This window comes from Leiobunum rupestre, chromosome 6 (genome assembly GCF_980474605.1).
Source record: "Leiobunum rupestre chromosome 6, qqLeiRupe1.1.hap1, whole genome shotgun sequence".
NCBI classification, from domain to species: Eukaryota; Metazoa; Arthropoda; class Arachnida; order Opiliones; family Sclerosomatidae; genus Leiobunum; species Leiobunum rupestre.
The window spans coordinates 43865739-43892144 of NC_143389.1; the positions used below are offsets into that span (position 1 = coordinate 43865739).

The window sequence follows — 26406 nt, forward strand, 5'->3', positions numbered from 1 at the left end:
AGGGCAAAAAACTAAGAGGAAAAACGTCGCTGATAATCCGTCCGTCGGGAGCCAGAGTCGGGACGAAGCGGAAAAGGACGCCTTATCTTTGGGACGAAGATTCTATACGCGCAATATGAAAGGAACCCAGTGATTTGCTGACTGCAATTTGCGAAGGCATTCTCTCTCCGCTACCAACGACTGCCGAACGGCCCAAGCTCGCGACAGGCTGCGAGTCAAAGGCGCCGCCGCTTCCCGCTCGTTTCGTGCGGCTTTGATTGAAATGTTTGGTGATCGTTAAGTCCCCTATAGACCCGGGAGAGAACTGCGAGCCGACCGAAGCAATGGCGATATTTTATCAGCAGCGGCGGCGGCGTACCATTCGTGCATAGGGCGCCATCTACCGTACGAGCAACGAAACAGAAACGAGCCTCTTTTCGGGTAATAAAGAAAAACGCCTCCGCTTTTTTTAGCAGGGAAATGGGAAACGATAAAAAATAGTTCAATACACAGAGCGCGTTCCATTTTTTTTTCAGTGTTTTTTCTCTCAGGGCGCGTATGCAGGGTCATCCATTAATTAGCCTGATACTAAACAGGCCTCTTGCCCTCGCGCCATCCAGGTCCAGGAAACAGACGACTATAGCTCCTTACACACGTACACTAACACAATTAGAAACGGGATTACTACGCTAATATCCCCATTAGAAAACTCGCATCTACAGCGAGAGAGATTTTATTTGACAAACTACTAATTAAAATAACTAGGATGATAAAGTTTACCCAACCTAAATTTAGAAATACACCTTTGCGCGATCCAAATAAGAAAAACAATTTCATTATTTTGGTTACAAAAAAAAATAATCGAAAAAGCGAAGTAAGGTACATATACCATCAAGAACTTATTCAGGTGAATAGAAAATCAGAGTCCCACTCAAATCTTCAATTTTTTTATAGGAAAAATACGATTGTATTTCTAAAAATATAGGACTTTATAGGATTATTTTTACAAAATTATAGGATTTTGTAGGACTATATATGCTATTTCATTTACTTACTTTATGCATTTAAAAACAAAATCTATATTTAGTGAAATAAATCTTTGATTAAATTCACTTAAAAAATAGAAACTATTTAACCATTTTATCACAAAAAATATAGTAGTAGATAACCACGTTAACAATAACAAAAGTATAGACTAGAATGACTTGGTATAGGAATTTATCCTATAGCTAAATCTAGCAATTTCACTGCGTGGTTGGATTTGAAATGGGCAAAATATCAAAATTATAGGATTTTATAGGACTTTTGGGGGTTTTTGATAAAAGTATAGGATGTTATAGGACATTTTTGAAAATAAACGATTTTATAGGAATTATAGGACCTCTGGGGGCCCTGGAAAATATATCCCCTTTTTGACGGTAAGGGGGGAAAACACTCCGCTACTATCGGGAATTAAAATATAAATCCCGCGCATTTTATTATTTACTAGCTGTTGTTATAATTAGTGTAACCAAATCTTAAAATTATAATGAATTTTCATTGTAAATAATGTTATTTAAAATAAAATGGGTAGAGCGATTTCATAATTTCCAATGTCAAAACGATAGAAACCTCGTACAGGGGGACATTTACTAGTGTAAAATTGAATGAACTTGAACCAGGTCTTGAAGGTCATTCAAAAATTAACTCGGGAACCGTTGGGTTTAAGGATTTGGTTCCGAGAAATTGTGAGATAGGTTGTCATGGCAACAAGTTTTTTTGAATGGCCTTGATGACATGGTTCAAGGTCATTCAATTTTACACTTGTAAATTTCCCCCATAGAAATTCGAAATTCAAAAAAAAAAATTCAGTTATTTTTCATTTTTTGTTTTTTAGTGGACACCCTGTACGAATCGTTGGGATTTCCTACGCGCGTTTTCAACGGGATAAGCGAAGAAAAAGTTATAATTCGAGAGCTGCAGAAGCTAAATATCCCGGGATGTAGTATAGACAGCGTACATATTCGTAGGAAGATGGACGGGAGAGAATTTATCGGATTATTAAGTCCGGGATGGCGTTGGCGCGATCGAAATCCCAGTTCGCCAATCGGAATATTTGGGCCTATAATAAATTCGCAGCTCGCGACGGGAAAAGTTAGAGGTAGGCCAAAGGAATCCCAGACATAGTTAGAGAACTGGCAAATTTATTCCGGCAGAAATTCGGGCGCCGAAAGAGGGAGCTTGTCCCGATTTTCCAGCGCGGGATTACATGGCCCCTCGAAATTGGCATGCAAATTTAGGCAAATCTTCGGAGCCAAGTTTTCCGGAAGAGTCTTCAAAGTCTTAAAGCGCAACGCGTGACGTAGCCACGCATCACACACACACACACACACACACACACACACACACACACACACACACACACATAGACAAGGTCGAGCCCATATATATTCTCTAACTACCAGATAAAGTAAAAACTTTATATTGAAAGGAAAAAAATAAGTATACCATTTCTATCGTTAAAATTAGCGGTTAAATTATCGGCGCAGTCTTTCAATGTTCCTAAAAAGTCACCTTTTTGGAGAAAAGTCCAGGACAGTGGCAAATAGTGGCAAATTGGCAAATAGTTGCTAATAAAAATAATTGCATTTCAAAGCTTATAAAAGTAATTGGACTTAAATGTTTAAGAAGTTTATTGTAAAAATGTCTTAGTTTACACTGACCTTATACAATGTTGGAATTAATTATACCAAAAAATTAAGACTATTCTAATGCAGGAATCCATAACTCTACTTGGAATGTGCTTATCGCGGCAGATTTTCGTCTCGATGTGGCTAACGGTTTTTTTGACATCACTATGTTAACTTAACAAACAACAACGTGAGAGGGGAGCGTGCGCAGAGGGGATTTTTTCTCTCGTAGGCGGGGCCAAAGCCGTCAGTGTGATCTTACCATACGCGATACGCCAGGATAAGCATTCCAAGTCGAGGTATGGATTCACGTCTGATGTTAATCAGAATCTGACCATTCCTATGCATACATATTTGTCTTAAGTATCCCAAATCTGAAATCTCTGTGTTAAAATATTTTTGTTATTATTATTTTATGATTTTCTGTGCTAAAATATTTATTATTATTATTTTATGATTTTCTGTGTTAAAATATTTTCGTTATTATTATTTTATGATTTTATGTGCTAAAATATTTGTGTTATTATTATTTTATGATTTTCGGTGTTAAAATATTTTAGTTATTATTATTTTATGATTTTCTGTGTTAAAATATTTTTGTTATTATTATTTTATGATTTTCTGTGTTAAAATATTTTTGTTATTATTATTATTTTATGATTTTCTGTGTTAAAATATTTTTGTTATTATTATTATTTCATGATTTTCTGTGTTAAAATATTTTTGTTATTATTATTTTATGATTTTCTGTGCTAAAATATTTGTGTTATTATTATTTTATGATTTTCTGTGTTAAAATATTTGTGTTATTATTATTTTATGATTTTCTGTGTTAAAATATTTTTGTTATTATTTTATGATTTTCTGTGTTAAAATATTTTTTTTATTATTTTACGATTTTCTGTGTTAAATATTTTTGTTATTATTATTATTTTATGATTTTGTGTTAAAATATTTTTGTTATTATTATTTTATGATTTTCTGTGTTAAAATATTTTTGTTATTATTATTATTTTATGATTTTCTGTGTTAAAATATTTTTGTTATTATTATTTTATGATTTTCTGTGCTAAAATATTTTTGTTATTATTATTTTATGATTTTCTATGCTAAAATATTTGTGTTATTATTATTTTATGATTTTCTGTGTTAAAATATTTGTGTTATTATTATTTTATGATTTTCTGTGTTAAAATATTTTTGTTATTATTATTTTGATTTTCGGTGTTAAAATATTTTTTTATTATTTTATGATTTGGTGTTAAAATATTTTTGTTATTATTATTTTATGATTTTCTGTGTTAAAATATTTTTGTTATTATTATTTTATGATTTTCTGTGTTAAAATATTTTTGTTATTATTATTATATGATTTTCTGTGTTAAATATTTTTGTTATTATTATTTTATGATTTTCTGTCCTAAAATATTTTTGTTATTATTATTTTATGATTTTCTGTGTTAAAATATTTGTGTTATTATTATTTTATGATTTTCTGTGTTAAAATATTTTTGTTATTATTTTATGATTTTCTGTGTTAAAATATTTTTTTTATTATTTTACGATTTTCTGTGTTAAGTATTTTTGTTATTATTATTATTTTATGATTTTGTGTTAAAATATTTTTGTTATTATTATTTTATGATTTTCTGTGTTAAAATATTTTTGTTATTATTATTATTTTATGATTTTCTGTGTTAAAATATTTTTGTTATTATTATTTTATGATTTTCTGTGCTAAAATATTTTTGTTATTATTATTTTATGATTTTCTATGCTAAAATATTTGTGTTATTATTATTTTATGATTTTCTGTGTTAAAATATTTGTGTTATTATTATTTTATGATTTTCTTTGTTAAAATATTTTTGTTATTATTATTTTGATTTTCTGTGTTAAAATATTTTTTTATTATTTTATGATTTGGTGTTAAAATATTTTTGTTATTATTATTTTATGATTTTCTGTGTTAAAATATTTTTGTTATTATTATTTTATGATTTTCTGTGTTAAAATATTTTTGTTATTATTATTATATGATTTTCTGTGTTAAATATTTTTGTTATTATTATTTTATGATTTTCTGTCCTAAAATATTTTTGTTATTATTATTTTATTATTTTCTGTGTTACAAATATTTTGGTTATTATTATTTATGATTTTCTGCGTTAAAAATATTTATTAGCCACTAAATTCACTTTTGTCCAGGCCAGAATTTTTAACTATTTTCCACACTATTGTCCACCTTGGAACACTTGTTTTCTTGGCTCTGTTCCTCTGATTGTTTGCAACAACATTTCTCCATTTTTGACATCCTTCGAAGATGTGTACGCTTTAGCAATTTATGATGAAGTCGGTTCTTCGCGGCGTTTATCGTGTTTACGAGAATATTTACATCATCTAAATAATTTATGTAATTTAGTGCCTGTATTATATTAAATGAGGCCTTTTCCAAAATGGACTAATTAAAAGACGGGGGAATATAGGTTTATACTTCCGGGTCGTGAAGATAGCAAAGTAGCACAATGTCTGAGGATTAATTAAATTATAAATTAACTACTAAGAGGTCATTGTATGTATTACGCCCTTAACTGTCCCTTCCGCAATATACGAATTCATAACGCCCGTGTAAATCAACTAAAACAGGTTCGATACCTTTTAAAAACTATGAGGTATAAAGTGATAATACGCTCTCCGTACCAATTGATCCGTCGTACATCTTCAGCTTACAGTGACATCTAGGGTGCGTGCTAGGAATCAAAACCGACTATTTTATTTTGGTATTTAATTTAGACAACGAAGGTTGTACGCGTGGCGACTGAGATAGAAAAATCGCACTATATACATGAAAATGAATGAACGTTCTGCAAATTAGATAAACGGGAATTTACTGCAAAATTTAATTTTTTCTCGTTGGTTGAACAGGGGAAAAAGCAGGCGTGTACTGTATTTCCAAAGAACTGGTTGCCTTTGTACAAACTGCAGATAAAATCAGTAAAATCATTTAACTGGTTGTAAACTGTAGATAATACAGAGGATCGGAACTATTGTTTTAACAGGGACAATAAATAGTTTTCCCTGTAATGACGGAAAACCGTTCGCTTCTGTAGAAATTATAGGTGAAACAGGTAAAATAATTTAACAGGTTGTAAAAGCCTAAATACAGAAATCGTGATTTTAGTTGTTAAATTTTATATTATATAGGAACAAAGATATTGGTTCCCTATAATTTCGAAAAACAAATTGAAGAAACTTGTTTTTTGTAAAATGACATGATGGTAGAGTCGGTTTTATTAAATAAAGCGATTTTTGAACCTACTTTTTTCATTCGATGCGTGCAGATCCGTAGGGTATTAGTAAGTTTTCCATATAGTAAAGAATTGAATCTAAACTTGAAGTCACGACTGAGTATCTTTTAAAATATACACATCTTTAAAAGAAGCCCCGGATTTTAATGATATTCGAAGTAGCTAAATTTGAAAGGAGCTGGAGCTACGGAATGCCTAATGTGCATAATGCAAATTGAAGCACTCCGCTTCTCGCATTTCAATTTTGAAAGCGTGGCAGCTAGGAGCAATAAACACAGCACCCCACGCGAGGCGAATGCAACCGTCAGAAGTCTTGCATTTTCTCGCGTACAGTTTTCATTGGTTAGACGCTTTAGCGTCTGCTGCCGTCGGAAGGGAAAAATCGAAATTTGTCTTCTCCCCTTCCGTTAAACGTTCAGCTTAAAGACTCGTCCAATGAAATTTGTACGCAATACTGGGTTAGCGTGTTAAAAGGCTAGCTGCGTTCCCCTTGTGTTTGTTGCTCCTAGGCGGCACTAAGTAGCGGTGGATAGATTTCATATAGTGTACCACTACGTAGCATGGGTTAAGTGCTCCTACTGAATAGAAAACTGCATTCTCATTTCACGTGACGTCATCATCTCTATAGTGGTAGGTTATTGTTCACCCTTACGGTCTGCCTTTAGACCAACGTCACAATATAGACACTTCGCCCTCTATAACAAAATTATATCAAACCAAGAATGAATTTATTTGTACTTAGGGCAGGTTTGGCTGGTTTAACCAACACTGGCTTAAACCAAGGTTTAAACTAGGTAGTTTAAAAAAAATAACTTAGGTACAATTATTTGTACATTTTCTGACCAAAACGCTACGAAATTAAAAGAAAAACATCTTCTGTAAGCCTTCAAATATAGTCCCAGAAAATGAAAAAGTTATTTTTTTTTAACTGGGCATACAATGTTGGTATTAGAGAGAGAAGGGTGTCTATCTGGTGATTGAGAATTTCATTCTCAATCACCAAATAGACACAAAGCTGTAGCTTGGCTCCCGCCGTTCACCCGCGCCTATCCCGTTCCTCCCCCACCCGAGCCCCCATCTCAATCACCAGAATTTCCAATCACCAGAATTTCTAATCACCAGAATTTCTAATCACCAGATTGCCGCAGCAGTTTTATCTCTCCGAAATAATTAATGTACCCAAAATTGGACAGCCAGTTTATTATTCTTTTTAGGGGAATCTCTATGGGAGTTTAACATTACAATAAAGCTAAAAGGTCCAGTTTGGGGTACATTTGGTCCGAAATGGGGTACATAGGGCCGAAAATGGTGACTTTGGTCGTTTTTGGGGTACATTTGGTCCATTTTGGTCCATTTTTGGGTACATCCCTGCTTTCCCCCATCCCCATTCACTGGATACTTTATCTCTCGTTCACCAGCTCCTTTTCCCCATTGCTATCCCCATTCACTGGATACTTTATCTCTCTCTCTCGTTCACCCGCTCCTTTCCCCCATTGCGTTCCTCCCTTAATCACCAGAATTTATAATCACTAGATTATCTCTCCCGTTCACCAGCTGCTTTCCCCCCATCCCCATTCTCCAAAATTAGTTTTTGCTCGTGCAGATATCTGGAGATTAGATTTTTACCCGTTTGCTTATCGCTTCCGAACTCCATAATTTCTAATCTCTAGGTAATAAAAACAAGTTATTTACATTTAATTTTTTATTTTAGAACTTTGTTTACATGTTAGTAGGTACTATCAGATATTCCATTAGATGGTTATCTTGTACATTACTCAATTAAAACAAATTAAAGTAGTTAAGTTTACAGGCATTTAAATGGGGTGAAACGATCTCCTGCAACTTAATTTAATTAAAAGTTCTAACTCACGTATTTGTAGTGTTTAGCAGCAGTATCGTCTGACATACAGTCACAAACGTCTTCTTCTTCTTCAGGTACAGGTGAGATGTATTTGTCAGTGACCGTAGTTGCTTTTGGCGTCGGGGGAATGTCCCATTCTAGCGAAAGGTACTTTTTTTCCGATGGTGAATTATCCCTCGACGGACAGTTTGGAAAGCATCTGGCGTGTTCAAGTTCTGGTACGTCTCCTGATTCCCATCCTTCTAATACGCCATGGCACTTGTAACATCGTACTTCATCGCCCCGCTGAATATAGTAGAATCCAGCCTTTGCTAGTTGCTCCTTAGTGACGTGCGGATTTTTCCAGTGACGAAACGTTTCAAGTCGATACACTTCAATATCCATAGCTGATCTAGACCAAATACGTTCTATAGTTTCAAATGATACATTCTCTAAGCCTACATTTACCCATAAGTCTACTAAACCTAATTTTATCAATATGGTTAAATTTCTACGCTAAAATTCTCAATATAAACGCTTTTTTCAATATGCAAATTGTTTTAAATATGTCTAAAAATATAGTCTATTACAAAGAAAAAAATAGTTACTTACTTTATGGGTAGAAATCCTTTGTCGAGCTGTAGAAAAGACAGCGATCCGTCAGCAGGTCTTTACTCGTCAATGCGCCGTAGAGAAATGACGCATGGAAGATTAATTTATTCCTATCTTGTTGAGAATAATTCATCACGTGATCTAAACTTCAAATAACCCTCAAATTCTATTGGCTGTCTCTCTCTGACAGTTTAAACTGCCTCTAATGATTGACGGCACATATTAACCCACTTGAGTATTTGGAAAAAACCCTTTGCTACTCAAAGGAGAGTTTTGGAAATACCACGTTGACGATATCAAAATCGAGCTCTCACTAGAAAATGTTTTGACGTCACCCAGATGAGATCCTATTGAACGAGATATTTCCGAACTAATAATTATCACGTGATCAAATCTGCAACTAATGATACTCATTGACGTCACATAATTTTACCCACTTGAAAAAAAACCCATTGTAGATTCCTCTCGGGAGCTTTTGATGGAATCATATCCTAGAAAACAATACAATTAATAGAAATTTACATTAAATTAGTATACTATTAATACCATTTTGCGAACTACAGTGAAAAAAGTTACAATTTTACGGTAGAAACGTTTTCAATAACTTAATTGTCTAAAATGTATACTCTACAACAAAAACAAAATAGTAAATTACTTTCTACGCTAATCTTGGCCTAAAAAAAAAGCAAAATACTAAAATTCATTTTTAACTCTAATTCAGATTCCTACCTGGTAAGCCTAAATTTGATATACTAAGTATAATATGCCTTAAAGTTCAAATACTGTCTAATACAATAAATATTCATGAAAAATTCTTACTTTGTATGTACAATGAACGCTCCAAAAGGCTGAAAATGTAACATGGGACAAGACAGAATTTCTACCCAAACCTTTCCGATTGTATCGTCAAATAAAACAAAGTTCAGCTATCTTATCAATGGTACGCGCGCGCTCGCTCGGAAAAATGAACGAGTCACGTGAGAATCGGTACGTCACGAGCCCCTATGCATAAATGTTAGGGCGTCTTACTACCATTAGATCTAATCGCACTAGCACATTCTCGAAAAATAAACCAGTTCTTGGGAATAAGAGACGGTTTTTTTTATCAAAGATAAGCCAATTTATAGTTTATTGTATGAAAATATTAATTAATTCGGAAATATATTCGATGCTTACTGTTTTTTTTTTATAAGAATACGCTGAAATACATTTTCCAATACGTAAAAAATTAAAGCTAGACCTAAAAACCTGTAAAGTGTGAATAGTTAAGGCTAAATTTCTAACCCTAACCCATGAAAGTACATTTTCCATAAATCATATCCTAACATGAATGCATTTGTTAAGAATACATGTTTTTTTTTTAAAAAAATACGCTAATTAATTTCGTAAAACAAGCATAGATTTTAGTTAGCCCTTCCTCCAAAATGTCCAATAGAGCTAGTACATTCTCGATAAATATACATGTTCTTGGGGAATAAGAGACGTTTTTTATCAAAGTAAGCCAAGTTTAAAGCTTATTGTCATTGGTTCCATAACAAAAACCACATTGTAACGTGATAATGGCTGCTCACTAATCCCAATTCCATGTGAAACTCTTCCAGTTTCTTTAAGTTCCTTTTGAGTTACAAAATAGGGTTTTAGAAATAGATTTTTCCTATTTCATTAAATATAAGTATTAAAATTAGAATTGCTTCATTAAATTATGCATTTGTACTGTACTGTACACAATACCTGCATTTGAAATTGTATAACATAAAAACACAGTTTTTAAAAAAAATATATCAAGGTTTTCAATTCAGTTAAAAATAATTAAATTAGTTGTATTGTGTTTATATTTTTAACTTAATTGCATTGATGTTTTAAAAGCAAACCTCGGGCCTAAGAAACAGGCAAAGTGTAAATTGCTAAGACTAAATTTCTAACTCTAATAATGTGTAAATCAATTATACAATTATCTATTCATAAGTGTTAGAGACTTTATTACAATGAAATAAAACCATGTAGAAATGTATATGTTATAAATTTAAGAAAACTCAAACATTCTGTTTTAAATCAACAATTTTATTATTCTTTCTTATCATTTTTTTATACAACCATTTGTTTTTATATAGATAACCTGAGGACGGCTATAATATGAACATATACCTAAAAAAAATCGGGAATTAAACAAAAACAACCTTAAGTTTACTATTTTTATATATTCACACGTCCTCAATTATGCAAATTTTATATAAACATTTCTACTATACATATTTCATAATTAATATTTACATAAATAATTATTTTTTATATAAAATCGTACAATTCTATCAGAACTTAAACCGGAAGATTCAGGCATATAATTTCCAAAAACACAAACTACATTTGGAGTACTAATATTTATACTCACACAATTATATTTCGTACTAACAATTTCACCATCTTTTAAACTATCAAATACTGCCAAGTGTTCGTCGCATATTTTTGTACTTCTCAAGGTGTTAAAGAAAAAGTGGTTCACACCAGAGCAAACTTTTTTCAATTGAAAAAGCATTTCACTCCCCGAAACTGTCACTTGCTGACAATGTACAAAATTGGGCTTACGGGATTTCAAGTAATTTAACATCCACGATTTTCCTTCATTTCCATCTTTTCCTATTACAAATATTATTTTTCTGTCTGAGAGAATTAAATGTTCCAATAAACTTTTTTGCCATGGTCTAAGTTCTATATCTTTGTTTATTCGTTTAGGGGTTTTCATTTGTTCCACCCAAGCACTTGTCAAATTTCCAAAGAGATGCGATGGTAGTCCAGATCGAGCAACGGCTTCTGCGCGGACTCGTTGTTTATCAATTTCCGCTTCTACTTTGCCTAAGTTTACTTTGTGTGGGCTTATACTGCAACGTCTAATATGTCGACTCAGTTGTGATTTAAACGATTTATTGCACGTTGTACACGATGTACGTTTACATTTATGGGTTCTTAATCTATAGCTACGTATTCGTTTCTCGCAACTTGGACACTGAATATATTTGTTTCGACCCATTTTGAATATATTCAAAGGAGACAAACACGTACGTTTTACTCGAACCGAGTTTATTCATAAACTGTTATCGATTTTTGTGGGATCTCCGTATATAAAGTATAAAGTATAAAATGTGGGTTCTGAGGGTAGAAATAATATCAGCCCTATTTTGATTTTCTTCCAAATTAAGTGTTTCAGATAACGTTTACTTATTCAACACCTTCATTCCATTTTTTTTACATTAATTTGATATAACCTTGTATCTTCCAACAATTCAGTTTTATGCTATGTACAATTCCCTTATTCATTACATCATTCCAAATTTAGCCTAATTCATACACTGGCGTTGATCTTCTGAAATGGATATTCCAATAAAAACCTTTTCTTATATCATCGCTTCTAATTAATCTGAATGTTGTCAATATAAAAAACATCATATGCTTTATTTAAATATAAAGAATAAACACTGGTTAGGTTAAGGTTAGAGTGAAATGGAATAATTAAGTAAATAAGCATAAATTTTAGATCGCCTTTCCTCCAAAATATCTAATAGCTCTAGTACATTCTCGATAAATATACAAGTTCTTGTGAATAAGAGACGTTTTTTATCAAATAATCATAGACTAAAAACTTTGCTCAACGAAAAACTAAATAACGATAAATAATGTACAATTAATTTATTAAATAACGAGAAAATGTCTTATGGTAATAAAAAAAATAAAACAAGCGATTAATTAAAAGTAAATTATTATCAATTTGATGATTGTTTAAGGATATCGATTATGATCAATGTTTGTACTACAGTGTTCATATCCGAAATGAAGTTAAATGAAATAATTTCGTAAACAAGCATAAATGTTAGATCGCCCTTCCTCCAAAATGTCCAATAGAGCTAGTACATTCTCGATAAATATACATGTTCTTGGAGGAATAAGAGACGTTTTTTTTCAAAGTAAGCCAAGTTTAAAGCTTATTGTCATTGGTTCCATAACAAAAACCACATTATAACGTAATAATGGTTACCTCTATCTGTAAACTTATCAAGATAAGAAATGGCATATAACTAGATAATTATGTATTAATTTTTTAATTAGTTAAGAATCATTAATTTTAGTTGGTCTATATTTATTATGCAATAATAAAATATATTTATTTATTTTTCAAATTATTAAGGATATATTTAATCATAGACTAATGTTGACTTATAACCCTAACTTAATAATTTAAGCAATTCTTTCTCTCTCTCTCTCTCTTAAAGAAATCTTATTGTAATAAGCTTAAAAATTTAGGAATAAACTTATATTATAGGATGAAGAAAAGTCAATAGACATTTATTTGTAAATTATTCGCAATTTTATTTATTTATTTATTTATTTATTTATAAAACGAACTACAGTTTGGTCTCTGGGAGGCTTAGGGTAATGACAGCATCCCATGAAATCGAACTCCACGCACTCCTCCTGTCGTCGGCTGCTCTTTAACCCTCTTCTTCCACAGTACGTACAACGAAGATGGGGCGGGAAATCCGTTATCAGATGCCCGGGGATGTGTTTGGAATAGACATTACCATGACGAAAAATTACACTCCTTTGATAATGCTAGCACTCTCTGCCCCAGCAAAGGAAGAGTCCTCCGCCTCTTACAGTCAATTCTTCTGTACATTCGTCACAATGAAAGCAAATCATAGATTCAGTTGTCGTACCGACGTACTCTTCTCCGGATGCCAATTTTATGGAAATATGGTCCATTTACTATACAAATAGAAAAAATAAAATATAGAAAAAAGGCAAATTTTACATATATGGAAATATTGTCCATTTACTATACAAATAGAAAAAAGGCAAATTTTACATAAATTAATTCAAATTTAAATTCATGGTATTAATTTTTAATTCTACCATAAATTATACTGCCAAGAAAAAAGAGAGAGAGAGAAAAGTATATTTCTCAAGTTATGAAATGTGTTTATGAATTAGTATAAAAACCGATACTGCTCTCCAAATTTATTCATTCTTCTAGTCTCTCTAGAAACGTAGAAACAAAACTTGGTAAATATACTTTTCTCTCTCTCTTTTTTCTTGGCAGTATAATTTATGGTAGAATTAAAAATTAATACCATGAATTTAAATTTGAATTAATTTATGTAAAATTTGCCTTTTTTCTATTTGTATAGTAAATGGACAATATTTCCATATATGTAAAATTTGCCTTTTTTCTATATTTTATTTTTTCTATTTGTATAGTAAATGGACCATATTTCCATAAAATTGGCATCCGGAGAAGAGTACGTCGGTACGACAACTGAATCTATGATTTGCTTTCATTGTGACGAATGTACAGAAGAATTGACTGTAAGAGGCGGAGGACTCTTCCTTTGCTGGGGCAGAGAGTGCTAGCATTATCAAAGGAGTGTAATTTTTCGTCATGGTAATGTCTATTCCAAACACATCCCCGGGCATCTGATAACGGATTTCCCGCCCCATCTTCGTTGTACGTACTGTGGAAGAAGAGGGTTAAAGAGCAGCCGACGACAGGAGGAGTGCGTGGAGTTCGATTTCATGGGATGCTGTCATTACCCTAAGCCTCCCAGAGACCAAACTGTAGTTCGTTTTATAAATAAATAAATAAATAAATAAATAAAATTGCGAATAATTTACAAATAAATGTCTATTGACTTTTCTTCATCCTATAATATAAGTTTATTCCTAAATTTTTAAGCTTATTACAATAAGATTTCTTTAAGAGAGAGAGAGAGAGAGAAAGAATTGCTTAAATTATTAAGTTAGGGTTATAAGTCAACATTAGTCTATGATTAAATATATCCTTAATAATTTGAAAAATAAATAAATATATTTTATTATTGCATAATAAATATAGACCAACTAAAATTAATGATTCTTAACTAATTAAAAAATTAATACATAATTATCTAGTTATATGCCATTTCTTATCTTGATAAGTTTACAGATAGAGGTAACCATTATTACGTTATAATGTGGTTTTTGTTATGGAACCAATGACAATAAGCTTTAAACTTGGCTTACTTTGAAAAAAAACGTCTCTTATTCCTCCAAGAACATGTATATTTATCGAGAATGTACTAGCTCTATTGGACATTTTGGAGGAAGGGCGATCTAACATTTATGCTTGTTTACGAAATTATTTCATTTAACTTCATTTCGGATATGAACACTGTAGTACAAACATTGATCATAATCGATATCCTTAAACAATCATCAAATTGATAATAATTTACTTTTAATTAATCGCTTGTTTTATTTTTTTTATTACCATAAGACATTTTCTCGTTATTTAATAAATTAATTGTACATTATTTATCGTTATTTAGTTTTTCGTTGAGCAAAGTTTTTAGTCTATGATTATTTGATAAAAAACGTATCTTATTCACAAGAACTTGTATATTTATCGAGAATGTACTAGAGCTATTAGATATTTTGGAGGAAAGGCGATCTAAAATTTATGCTTATTTACTTAATTATTCCATTTCACTCTAACCTTAACCTAACCAGTGTTTATTCTTTATATTTAAATAAAGCATATGATGTTTTTTATATTGACAACATTCAGATTAATTAGAAGCGATGATATAAGAAAAGGTTTTTATTGGAATATCCATTTCAGAAGATCAACGCCAGTGTATGAATTAGGCTAAATTTGGAATGATGTAATGAATAAGGGAATTGTACATAGCATAAAACTGAATTGTTGGAAGATACAAGGTTATATCAAATTAATGTAAAAAAAAATGGAATGAAGGTGTTGAATAAGTAAACGTTATCTGAAACACTTAATTTGGAAGAAAATCAAAATAGGGCTGATATTATTTCTACCCTCAGAACCCACATTTTATACTTTATACTTTATATACGGAGATCCCACAAAAATCGATAACAGTTTATGAATAAACTCGGTTCGAGTAAAACGTACGTGTTTGTCTCCTTTGAATATATTCAAAATGGGTCGAAACAAATATATTCAGTGTCCAAGTTGCGAGAAACGAATACGTAGCTATAGATTAAGAACCCATAAATGTAAACGTACATCGTGTACAACGTGCAATAAATCGTTTAAATCACAACTGAGTCGACATATTAGACGTTGCAGTATAAGCCCACACAAAGTAAACTTAGGCAAAGTAGAAGCGGAAATTGATAAACAACGAGTCCGCGCAGAAGCCGTTGCTCGATCTGGACTACCATCGCATCTCTTTGGAAATTTGACAAGTGCTTGGGTGGAACAAATGAAAACCCCTAAACGAATAAACAAAGATATAGAACTTAGACCATGGCAAAAAAGTTTATTGGAACATTTAATTCTCTCAGACAGAAAAATAATATTTGTAATAGGAAAAGATGGAAATGAAGGAAAATCGTGGATGTTAAATTACTTGAAATCCCGTAAGCCCAATTTTGTACATTGTCAGCAAGTGACAGTTTCGGGGAGTGAAATGCTTTTTCAATTGAAAAAAGTTTGCTCTGGTGTGAACCACTTTTTCTTTAACACCTTGAGAAGTACAAAAATATGCGACGAACACTTGGCAGTATTTGATAGTTTAAAAGATGGTGAAATTGTTAGTACGAAATATAATTGTGTGAGTATAAATATTAGTACTCCAAATGTAGTTTGTGTTTTTGGAAATTATATGCCTGAATCTTCCGGTTTAAGTTCTGATAGAATTGTACGATTTTATATAAAAAATAATTATTTATGTAAATATTAATTATGAAATATGTATAGTAGAAATGTTTATATAAAATTTGCATAATTGAGGACGTGTGAATATATAAAAATAGTAAACTTAAGGTTGTTTTTGTTTAATTCCCGATTTTTTTTAGGTATATGTTCATATTATAGCCGTCCTCAGGTTATCTATATAAAAACAAATGGTTGTATAAAAAAATGATAAGAAAGAATAATAAAATTGTTGATTTAAAACAGAATGTTTGAGTTTTCTTAAATTTATAACATATACATTTCTACATGGTTTTATTTCATTGTAATAAAGTCTCTAACACTTATGAATAGATAATTGTATAATTGATTTACACATTATTAGAGTTAGAAATTTAGTCTTAGCAATTTACACTTTGCCTGTTTCTTAGGCCCGAGGTTTGCTTTTAAAACATCAATGCAATTAAGTTAAAAATATAAACACAATACAACTAATTTAATTATTTTTAACTGAATTGAAAACCTTGATATATTTTTTTTAAAAACTGTGTTTTTATGTTATACAATTTCAAATGCAGGTATTGTGTACAGTACAGTACAAATGCATAATTTAATGAAGCAATTCTAATTTTAATACTTATATTTAATGAAATAGGAAAAATCTATTTCTAAAACCCTATTTTGTAACTCAAAAGGAACTTAAAGAAACTGGAAGAGTTTCACATGGAATTGGGATTAGTGAGCAGCCATTATCACGTTACATTGTGGTTTTTGTTATGGAACCAATGACAATAAGCTTTAAACTTGGCTTACTTTGATAAAAAACGTCTCTTATTCCCCAAGAACATGTATATTTATCGAGAATGTACTAGCTCTATTGGACATTTTGGAGGAAGGGCTAACTAAAATCTATGCTTGTTTTACGAAATTAATTAGCGTATTTTTTTTTAAAAAAAACCATGTATTCTTAACAAATGCATTCATGTTAGGATATGATTTATGGAAAATGTACTTTCATGGGTTAGGGTTAGAAATTTAGCCTTAACTATTCACACTTTACAGGTTTTTAGGTCTAGCTTTAATTTTTTACGTATTGGAAAATGTATTTCAGCGTATTCTTATAAAAAAAAACAGTAAGCATCGAATATATTTCCGAATTAATTAATATTTTCATACAATAAACTATAAATTGGCTTATCTTTGATAAAAAAAACCGTCTCTTATTCCCAAGAACTGGTTTATTTTTCGAGAATGTGCTAGTGCGATTAGATCTAATGGTAGTAAGACGCCCTAACATTTATGCATAGGGGCTCGTGACGTACCGATTCTCACGTGACTCGTTCATTTTTCCGAGCGAGCGCGCGCGTACCATTGATAAGATAGCTGAACTTTGTTTTATTTGACGATACAATCGGAAAGGTTTGGGTAGAAATTCTGTCTTGTCCCATGTTACATTTTCAGCCTTTTGGAGCGTTCATTGTACATACAAAGTAAGAATTTTTCATGAATATTTATTGTATTAGACAGTATTTGAACTTTAAGGCATATTATACTTAGTATATCAAATTTAGGCTTACCAGGTAGGAATCTGAATTAGAGTTAAAAATGAATTTTAGTATTTTGCTTTTTTTTTTAGGCCAAGATTAGCGTAGAAAGTAATTTACTATTTTGTTTTTGTTGTAGAGTATACATTTTAGACAATTAAGTTATTGAAAACGTTTCTACCGTAAAATTGTAACTTTTTTCACTGTAGTTCGCAAAATGGTATTAATAGTATACTAATTTAATGTAAATTTCTATTAATTGTATTGTTTTCTAGGATATGATTCCATCAAAAGCTCCCGAGAGGAATCTACAATGGGTTTTTTTTCAAGTGGGTAAAATTATGTGACGTCAATGAGTATCATTAGTTGCAGATTTGATCACGTGATAATTATTAGTTCGGAAATATCTCGTTCAATAGGATCTCATCTGGGTGACGTCAAAACATTTTCTAGTGAGAGCTCGATTTTGATATCGTCAACGTGGTATTTCCAAAACTCTCCTTTGAGTAGCAAAGGGTTTTTTCCAAATACTCAAGTGGGTTAATATGTGCCGTCAATCATTAGAGGCAGTTTAAACTGTCAGAGAGAGACAGCCAATAGAATTTGAGGGTTATTTGAAGTTTAGATCACGTGATGAATTATTCTCAACAAGATAGGAATAAATTAATCTTCCATGCGTCATTTCTCTACGGCGCATTGACGAGTAAAGACCTGCTGACGGATCGCTGTCTTTTCTACAGCTCGACAAAGGATTTCTACCCATAAAGTAAGTAACTATTTTTTTCTTTGTAATAGACTATATTTTTAGACATATTTAAAACAATTTGCATATTGAAAAAAGCGTTTATATTGAGAATTTTAGCGTAGAAATTTAACCATATTGATAAAATTAGGTTTAGTAGACTTATGGGTAAATGTAGGCTTAGAGAATGTATCATTTGAAACTATAGAACGTATTTGGTCTAGATCAGCTATGGATATTGAAGTGTATCGACTTGAAACGTTTGGTCTAGATCAGCTATGGATATTGAAGTGTATCGACTTGAAACGTTTCGTCACTGGAAAAATCCGCACGTCACTAAGGAGCAACTAGCAAAGGCTGGATTCTACTATATTCAGCGGGGCGATGAAGTACGATGTTACAAGTGCCATGGCGTATTAGAAGGATGGGAATCAGGAGACGTACCAGAACTTGAACACGCCAGATGCTTTCCAAACTGTCCGTCGAGGGATAATTCACCATCGGAAAAAAAGTACCTTTCGCTAGAATGGGACATTCCCCCGACGCCAAAAGCAACTACGGTCACTGACAAATACATCTCACCTGTACCTGAAGAAGAAGAAGACGTTTGTGACTGTATGTCAGACGATACTGCTGCTAAACACTACAAATACGTGAGTTAGAACTTTTAATTAAATTAAGTTGCAGGAGATCGTTTCACCCCATTTAAATGCCTGTAAACTTAACTACTTTAATTTGTTTTAATTGAGTAATGTACAAGATAACCATCTAATGGAATATCTGATAGTACCTACTAACATGTAAACAAAGTTCTAAAATAAAAAATTAAATGTAAATAACTTGTTTTTATTACCTAGAGATTAGAAATTATGGAGTTCGGAAGCGATAAGCAAACGGGTAAAAATCTAATCTCCAGATATCTGCACGAGCAAAAACTAATTTTGGAGAATGGGGATGGGGGGAAAGCAGCTGGTGAACGGGAGAGATAATCTAGTGATTATAAATTCTGGTGATTAAGGGAGGAACGCAATGGGGGAAAGGAGCGGGTGAACGAGAGAGAGAGATAAAGTATCCAGTGAATGGGGATAGCAATGGGGAAAAGGAGCTGGTGAACGAGAGATAAAGTATCCAGTGAATGGGGATGGGGGAAAGCAGGGATGTACCCAAAAATGGACCAAAATGGACCAAATGTACCCCAAAAACGACCAAAGTCACCATTTTCGGCCCTATGTACCCCATTTCGGACCAAATGTACCCCAAACTGGACCTTTTAGCTTTATTGTAATGTTAAACTCCCATAGAGATTCCCCTAAAAAGAATAATAAACTGGCTGTCCAATTTTGGGTACATTAATTATTTCGGAGAGATAAAACTGCTGCGGCAATCTGGTGATTAGAAATTCTGGTGATTAGAAATTCTGGTGATTGGAAATTCTGGTGATTGAGATGGGGGCTCGGGTGGGGGAGGAACGGGATAGGCGCGGGTGAACGGCGGGAGCCAAGCTACAGCTTTGTGTCTATTTGGTGATTGAGAATGAAATTCTCAATCACCAGATAGACACCCTTCTCTCTGGTATTTAATTAAATTTTAGTTAATAAAGAACACAATCGAAAAAATAGTTTTCAAAGTACTATAAAATAGTGTTTAAAAAAACAGCCTGGTTTTAGCCTAAAACAAATGATTTAAACAATAAAAAAACGGATTATTTTAAGTATATGTATAATTTTAAAGCCAAAGCTCAAATAATTTTAATTGCACGTTTATTAAGTTAACACAAAAAATTTCACTTTCAAATTCCCCGACTTTTTCTGTTTTCTCTGATCCCTTTTATAAATTTTACCTGACCTTTTTTAAGACAAAAATTTGTTATTTGGAACTTTATATTTCACTTTTCTCAGATATTAATATTTTTACTTGAGGTTTTATTTTAGTGTAGGAGACTCTTCCGGTTGTAGTTAAAACTCCCTGCCTTTTCCCAAATTCTTAAAATTCCGTTATATTTGCCAGACTTTGGAGGCTTACTTTCAAATTCCCTGCCTTTTCCCAAATTCTTAAAATTCCGTTATATTTGCCAGACTTTGGAGGCTTACTTTCAAATTCCCTGCCTTTTCCCAAATTCTTAAAATTCCGTTATATTTGCCAGACTTTGGAGGCTTACTTTCAAATTCCCTGCCTTTTCCCAAATTCTTAAAATTCCGTTATATTTGCCAGACTTTGGAGGCTTACTTTCAAATTCCCTGCCTTTTCCCAAATTCTTAAAATTCCGTTATATTTGCCAGACTTTGGAGGCTTACTTTCAAATTCCCTGCCTTTTCCCAAATTCTTAAAATTCCGTTATATTTGCCAGACTTTGGAGGCTTACTTTCAAATTCCCTGCCTTTTCCCAAATTCTTAAAATTCCGTTATATTTGCCAGACTTTGGAGGCTTACTTTCAAATTCCCTGCCTTTTCCCAAATTCTTAAAATTCCGTTATATTTGCCAGACTTTGGAGGCTTACTTTCAAATTCCCTGACTTTTCCCTGACCTGTGGCCACCATGGTTAAATTAAATAACACTACTATATTAATTTTTGTGTAAAAACTAAATTTAATAATTTAATAAATTAAATTTACCCAAAGTTATTTCCTCATTATACACTTTAAACAAGGCTTTTAATCAGGGTTGTTTGATTAAAATCAAGTTGATTTAAATCAGCGATTTAAATCGCGATTTTAATCAAATGATTTTTTTTTAAAAATCGTTGATTTAAATCTGTTCCTATAAAAGATTGTTTAAAAGGTATTAACTTTCCATAAATGAGAGATTTACTATTGAATTATTATATTTTAGACCTGTTTTGTCATTATATTACACTATTACCTATCACTACCACGATCCCTTCCCAACCTCATTTTTGGTTTTTTGAAAATAATAAACTCTCGGAGGCTGAGAAATAAGGAATTGTTATAAACTGGACCTGTGGCCAGTAGAGCCTAGGTAGTTTAATTAAAAAACTGGCCACTGGCCACTTACCATTTTTAACCTTCAAAATCAGACTCATAATTTATGGTCAAATTATCTACTCTTGACAATATGTGCTAGGGCATAGGCTTAATAGGTTAGTTATTATGGGTATTTCAAAATTTTGGAGTGTTAAATAAGGAACTATAAATCTTGAACGGAAAAACTTTGAATTAATTAAGTTTTCACCAGGGCCACTAACACCCCAGGCATTTAATTTTTTCTCACACTGTTTAGTTTTACTTCAAGGTTACTCCTGTGATACAAATATACTTATTTCTTGGAATAAATATTTTTTGACATGATAAAACTGTCTACTATTGAATATTATTTATACAAAAATAATAATTATATCAATAAGCTTATATATTGCTTTTAATAAGTGACAAAAACCCAAAATTAATAAAAAATAAAAAAATCGATTAAAATAAAAAAAATCGATGTTTTTGATTTTTTTTTAAAAATCAAAAAAATCAACAACCCTGCTTTTAATACTTAATAGAGCGAAAATAAACAAGTTGGGATTGTACACGATTTTATACGTCTACAGCCCTATAAGTTCATTATAGTCGTTTTCTATCAGGAGCTTAAGCTCTCTAATAAAAAAAATATAAAACTCGTACCCAAATCATGTTTGCACAATACAAAAGCCGCCTAATTCTATACTTCATTATATCCCTTTTCACATCATTTCATAAGCGTGGACAAAAACTCCCTAAATTGAAGAAACGGTGGCGAACGACAAGCCTGGCTGACAGTCAATTAGCCCTGAACAGTCGCCGTCACTACAAACAGTCTAGGCTCTAATGAGCTCCCCTTTGGCCACAAAAAATATTCAATATTTATCGTAGTCTAGCGAAGGCTCGCATCGTTGCAAGACGAAGCCTTTAATAACTAAAAAAGGACTTTATAAAATATTGGGTTTTTACTTACAGAAACAGTTTTCCCCAACGTCGAAAAAATCATTCTTTCAGGAATTTATTAAAAATCAGTTTAATTAAACCTAAATTGGTTGTATTTAAACGGCTGATAAAAACAATTTTTTTCCCGATAAATAAGTCCAGATAGCGAAGAAAAAATTACGGATTAAAAGTGCACAACTTTATTTAAAAATAAATACAAATTTGCCGATTAAGTTTTTAACCGATTATTTTTAGTCATTTAAAAATACAAACCAATTTACGAATGTTTCAGTTTATCATTAAAACCTTTGTTGATTTTGTAGCTCGACCTACTTTTCTTTTAACGCCAATAGGTAAATTTTTGGATTCTGGCGGTAAATTAAATAAATTCTGAATAACAGCTAAGCCGAGTATGTGGTGGCCAATTAATTTTTTCATAAACGGTGGGCACGTACAGCTCGATTGACTCCTCGAAATAGACTTATTAGCAATGTCAACTGTGACCTGCCACAAGCGATAAGATATCTAACCTAATTGCTATTATCCATTCCCCTTTAAAAGACAGTATTCCCCCAACATATTAGTGAAAATGTTATATTATACAAAAACAGTTCTTTGAATTGAAAAAACGGCGTTTATTCTTTTAAATATCACGGCTAAGAAGGGACAGATATTAACAATTTATATTATATGAATATTAATTTAATACGAGTTTTTCAATTCTTTCTATCAGTATTTTTGTTAAATATTTATTTATCAGCTAGCCTGATAACTAAATTTTCACAAAAGTATTCCACCCCCGCTTGTTCCCTTTACTCCCGTCCCGAAAAGCTACGTCTCTCTCGAGCCGGTTGTTTTTAAAGCGAAGAAATTATTAACTGAATTTGTATTCGATGATTTTATAACTAAAATTAACTGGAATTGACTTGAAATATAGCAAAGTCTGACGATTGAAATGTCAGAAGTCGAATGGTGTTTTCCGATTTCCCCAACGATAAGTAGTTTTTTCCCTAGACCGTACTGTATACAAAAGTGTCGAAATGCGATCTTTTTGCTTTGAAGTGTAAAATCGGGTCTTAGCGATCGAATATAGCCCAATGCTACACGAGAGGGTACGAGATAAACTGCCAAACGGGGATGGAGTGGAAGGCAGGAGTCGAGGGTAAGAATAAACAGTAAACCTATCGGTTTCAATAGCTAGTATGATATTTAAACGTTGAAGAAACGAGATTATTAATTAAAATTACTCGGATAATAACTGTACTTTATTTGATGTTTGTAAGCAAGAAAACTTTATTAAAACTGCAGGAAGGATTGTAATATTTTTCATCCTCAATTATGTTTAGATTAAATTAAATGTACAAAAAATAATTTGAAAATTATTATTAAAATAAAATTTCACAATTGAAATATAAATTATAGTATTTAGATTATTGGAAGTAATTAATTCGCGTGATTTAGTGCTTTCTGTGTGCTGAGAAACGTAAATACCGTACTAATTACCCAAACTGAAATTGCCTATAGCGAGAACACTCGCAAGAGGGCGTAGTTGAGTTAGGGCAGGGCAAAAAAGAATACAGCAAGTGGATAGAGAACTTTATTCTGTCAGAAAAGTCGTCGAAAAAAAGAAGAGCTTAACTGTGGCGGCCCCCTGGCGAGAGTCGATTGAACCCTGGGGGCGTCCACCCAATGAGAGCCAATTTGACCAGTGGCCCAAGAAAATTCTTTTAGGCCGCGACAACTTTTCCCCCTTTTTCACTGTTAAAGAACAGAAGGAATACGTTAGAGAGGACGGCGTGTGGGAAGAGGCTGGACGAAGCGACCGTCCAGTCGAACAAATGTCCAACTTTTTGACCAGGAAAATAAAATTGGTGCGCGGCTATTAGGTGGGACGGAACCTTGTCGAGACGCGACGCAATGACACATTTCCTTGTTGCGATCTTTTATTATATATACCGCCCCCCATATTTATTTTCGGTCCGAGGCTACCCGGGCCTTCCGCGTCTCCATCGAGGTCATCTTCGTAAAAGGGAATACGCGGCCAGTTTTGATCAAATTTCCGCACTCCAGTCACGAAAAGCGGTGAAACAGATGGCGCTAAGTGACGAGAAACGGCGGGGAATAAAATAGTGATGGCTCCGAGAAAGCTCCCAGTTAGCCGTTTATCTAGAACTCCATAACGCCACGACCGACTCAACAACGAAAGATAGTTTTATAAAGATTGGAAGAATTAATATTAAACGATAGTTCCAGTGAAACACTCTTTATTCCGAAGGAAACACTAGGGCTGCGCGAATACTCGATCAGCATCGAGTATCCGTCGATTTTTGAGTTCAGATACTGGAACTCGAATAAGAAAATTTTAAATACTCGTCGATTATCGAGTATCAGAAATTTGCCTCAATCGGGTACTCGAATACTCGAATAAGCCACCTGTAAAATTCGCCGAATTGTTTTTCCCACCGGCAATATTCGGGTAATCGACCACTCGTCGGGTAATCGACAATAATCTGCGTTATAAGTCGCTTGATGACTTGGGACTAAGGTGGTGCCTTGGATATTAGCCTAGCTGATTATTATTATCTCTTTGGCATAGCCAGTCGCCTTGGCAGAATAATGGAGAAAATAAATCCAAACGAACATCCCTTTACCTTGAGTGATTGGCTGCCTGGATTCGTATTGAAGTTTTTTAGTTTTGGTTTTGAAAGAGATCAGAATTCTATCTGCCGTTAGTGTCTGAGTAATGTTCTTTAGTTTAGCGTTTTGTTAATTATTTTTATCTTTTTTAACTTGTTAGTTGTTACCTAGCATCCATTTAAGTAGTAACAAGTGGGCTATTATAAATTTTTCTTAATTACTCGACGAATAGAACTCGTCGATTAATAAGTACCCGAACGATTTTTCTAACTACTCGGCTACTCGAACAAGGAAAATTTGGAAATAATCGAATACTCGACAACCCGACTCGATCAAAATATAACCCGACTCGACTACCCGATGAAAATGTATTAATACTCGAAAACCGACTCGATTGCTTGAAAACAATACTCGCACAGCCCTAGGAAACACCGTTTAGAATTATCTCTTCCAGGGCGTGTTTAGCCATTTAGCGGATAAACCTTAACGTTGTCTAGAAGGTAATTTGTTGCTAAATAAGTCCCCTAAGAAAGTTCCGAGTAACGAACGTGTGCTGTTAGCCCAGTACCCCTAATTTAACAGGATAAAAATGAAAAGGATTTTAGAGACCAATTAATCATTATATTTCATCAAGTAGAAAACTATGGTAGAAAAAAAACCCAAGTCCAAAAGTGGGGCTTCGTAACCCCTTATCAGTAGCTTCTCTCGGAGTTTAATATTAGGACCCCCCGCCCACTAAAACACTTATCTCCCTCCTAACACGTTAAGTTAACGCTTTTTGGTAAAAGAGGAAGGGTTCGAAGATTTGGACGCTGGATGGCGCTGGGATCCCAAGGGAGGTGATTTGTTAAGGCACTGATAAGGTTGGTTTCAAGGGCCTAATTGTTCGCCGCCTACCCCTCCCTTCTTTCCTACGCAATACTATGCAAATATCCTCTATTAAGAAAATTAGCCATGAAGATTTTTTCATACGGTATATTACGATAAGGTTTCCGCTTTAATAAGGCGTACTGAATAGTCGCTCTCAAGTTATCGGAGAAACTTGTTAAAAACAGATTAGACGCTCGTTTTCCTTCGGTTAAATTGCGAGCAAAAAGTTCGCCTTCATCAATTGATTTGTTAAGTCCCAAAAACTAACGAAGCGACATCTGGTTTACGTTAAAATAAATTTCCCAAAAACTTTCACTAAATTCCTACCCAGAATCTTAACTATATAACAAAATTAAAAAATGTCGTATTAACGATCAATTGATTTATCATTAAGTAGGTCAAAAATAGACGAAGCGCCTGTAGAAGTGTTCCATCCGCTTCGCACCACGACGCTGCGGGTAAGTAACCATGCCCCTTTTAAGAGAGAAGATGGAAAAGCGGATTGTACGAGGGATGAGAAGTCCGTCCTTTCGAAAGAGGGAATTTCGCCGTATCGCGAGAGCATCGATTAGGTCGGCAAAGGGTACAGCAGCGTCATCTAGCGTC

The 26406-nt window shown here is 32.8% G+C and overlaps 3 protein-coding genes across 8 annotated transcripts in view; 1 reads left to right on the forward strand and 2 right to left on the reverse strand.

Annotated features, from left to right (window-relative positions):
• Nucleotides 1-26406, reverse strand: part of LOC149941086 (tyrosine-protein phosphatase 69D-like) — a 440950-nt gene that overhangs the window by 241175 nt on the left and 173369 nt on the right. The gene's annotated exons all lie outside the window — the stretch shown is intronic.
• Nucleotides 7625-8844, reverse strand: LOC149941089 (death-associated inhibitor of apoptosis 2-like). 2 transcript variants are annotated; one of them, XM_090178069.1, is made up of 2 exons: nt 8409-8844; nt 7625-8203 (listed from the first exon to the last, which is right to left on the reverse strand). In XM_090178069.1, exon 2 carries the CDS (start codon nt 8199-8201, stop codon nt 7818-7820), a length of 384 nt encoding a protein of 127 aa, XP_090034195.1. In that variant the 5' UTR covers nt 8202-8203; nt 8409-8844; the 3' UTR covers nt 7625-7817. The 2 variants fall into 2 exon arrangements, with proteins under 2 accessions (XP_090034195.1, XP_090034194.1); XM_090178068.1 differs by having other exon boundaries at nt 7625-8208.
• On the forward strand, nt 17480-19245 carry LOC149941090 (death-associated inhibitor of apoptosis 2-like). 3 transcript variants are annotated; one of them, XM_090178107.1, is made up of 3 exons: nt 17480-17594; nt 17924-18414; nt 18662-19245. In XM_090178107.1, exon 3 carries the CDS (start codon nt 18669-18671, stop codon nt 19050-19052), a length of 384 nt encoding a protein of 127 aa, XP_090034233.1. In that variant the 5' UTR covers nt 17480-17594; nt 17924-18414; nt 18662-18668; the 3' UTR covers nt 19053-19245. The 3 variants fall into 3 exon arrangements, 2 of the variants coding, with proteins under 2 accessions (XP_090034233.1, XP_090034232.1); XR_016481230.1 differs by lacking the exons at nt 17480-17594; nt 18662-19245 and adding an exon at nt 18615-18648 and having other exon boundaries at nt 17709-18414; XM_090178106.1 differs by lacking the exon at nt 17480-17594 and having other exon boundaries at nt 17709-18414.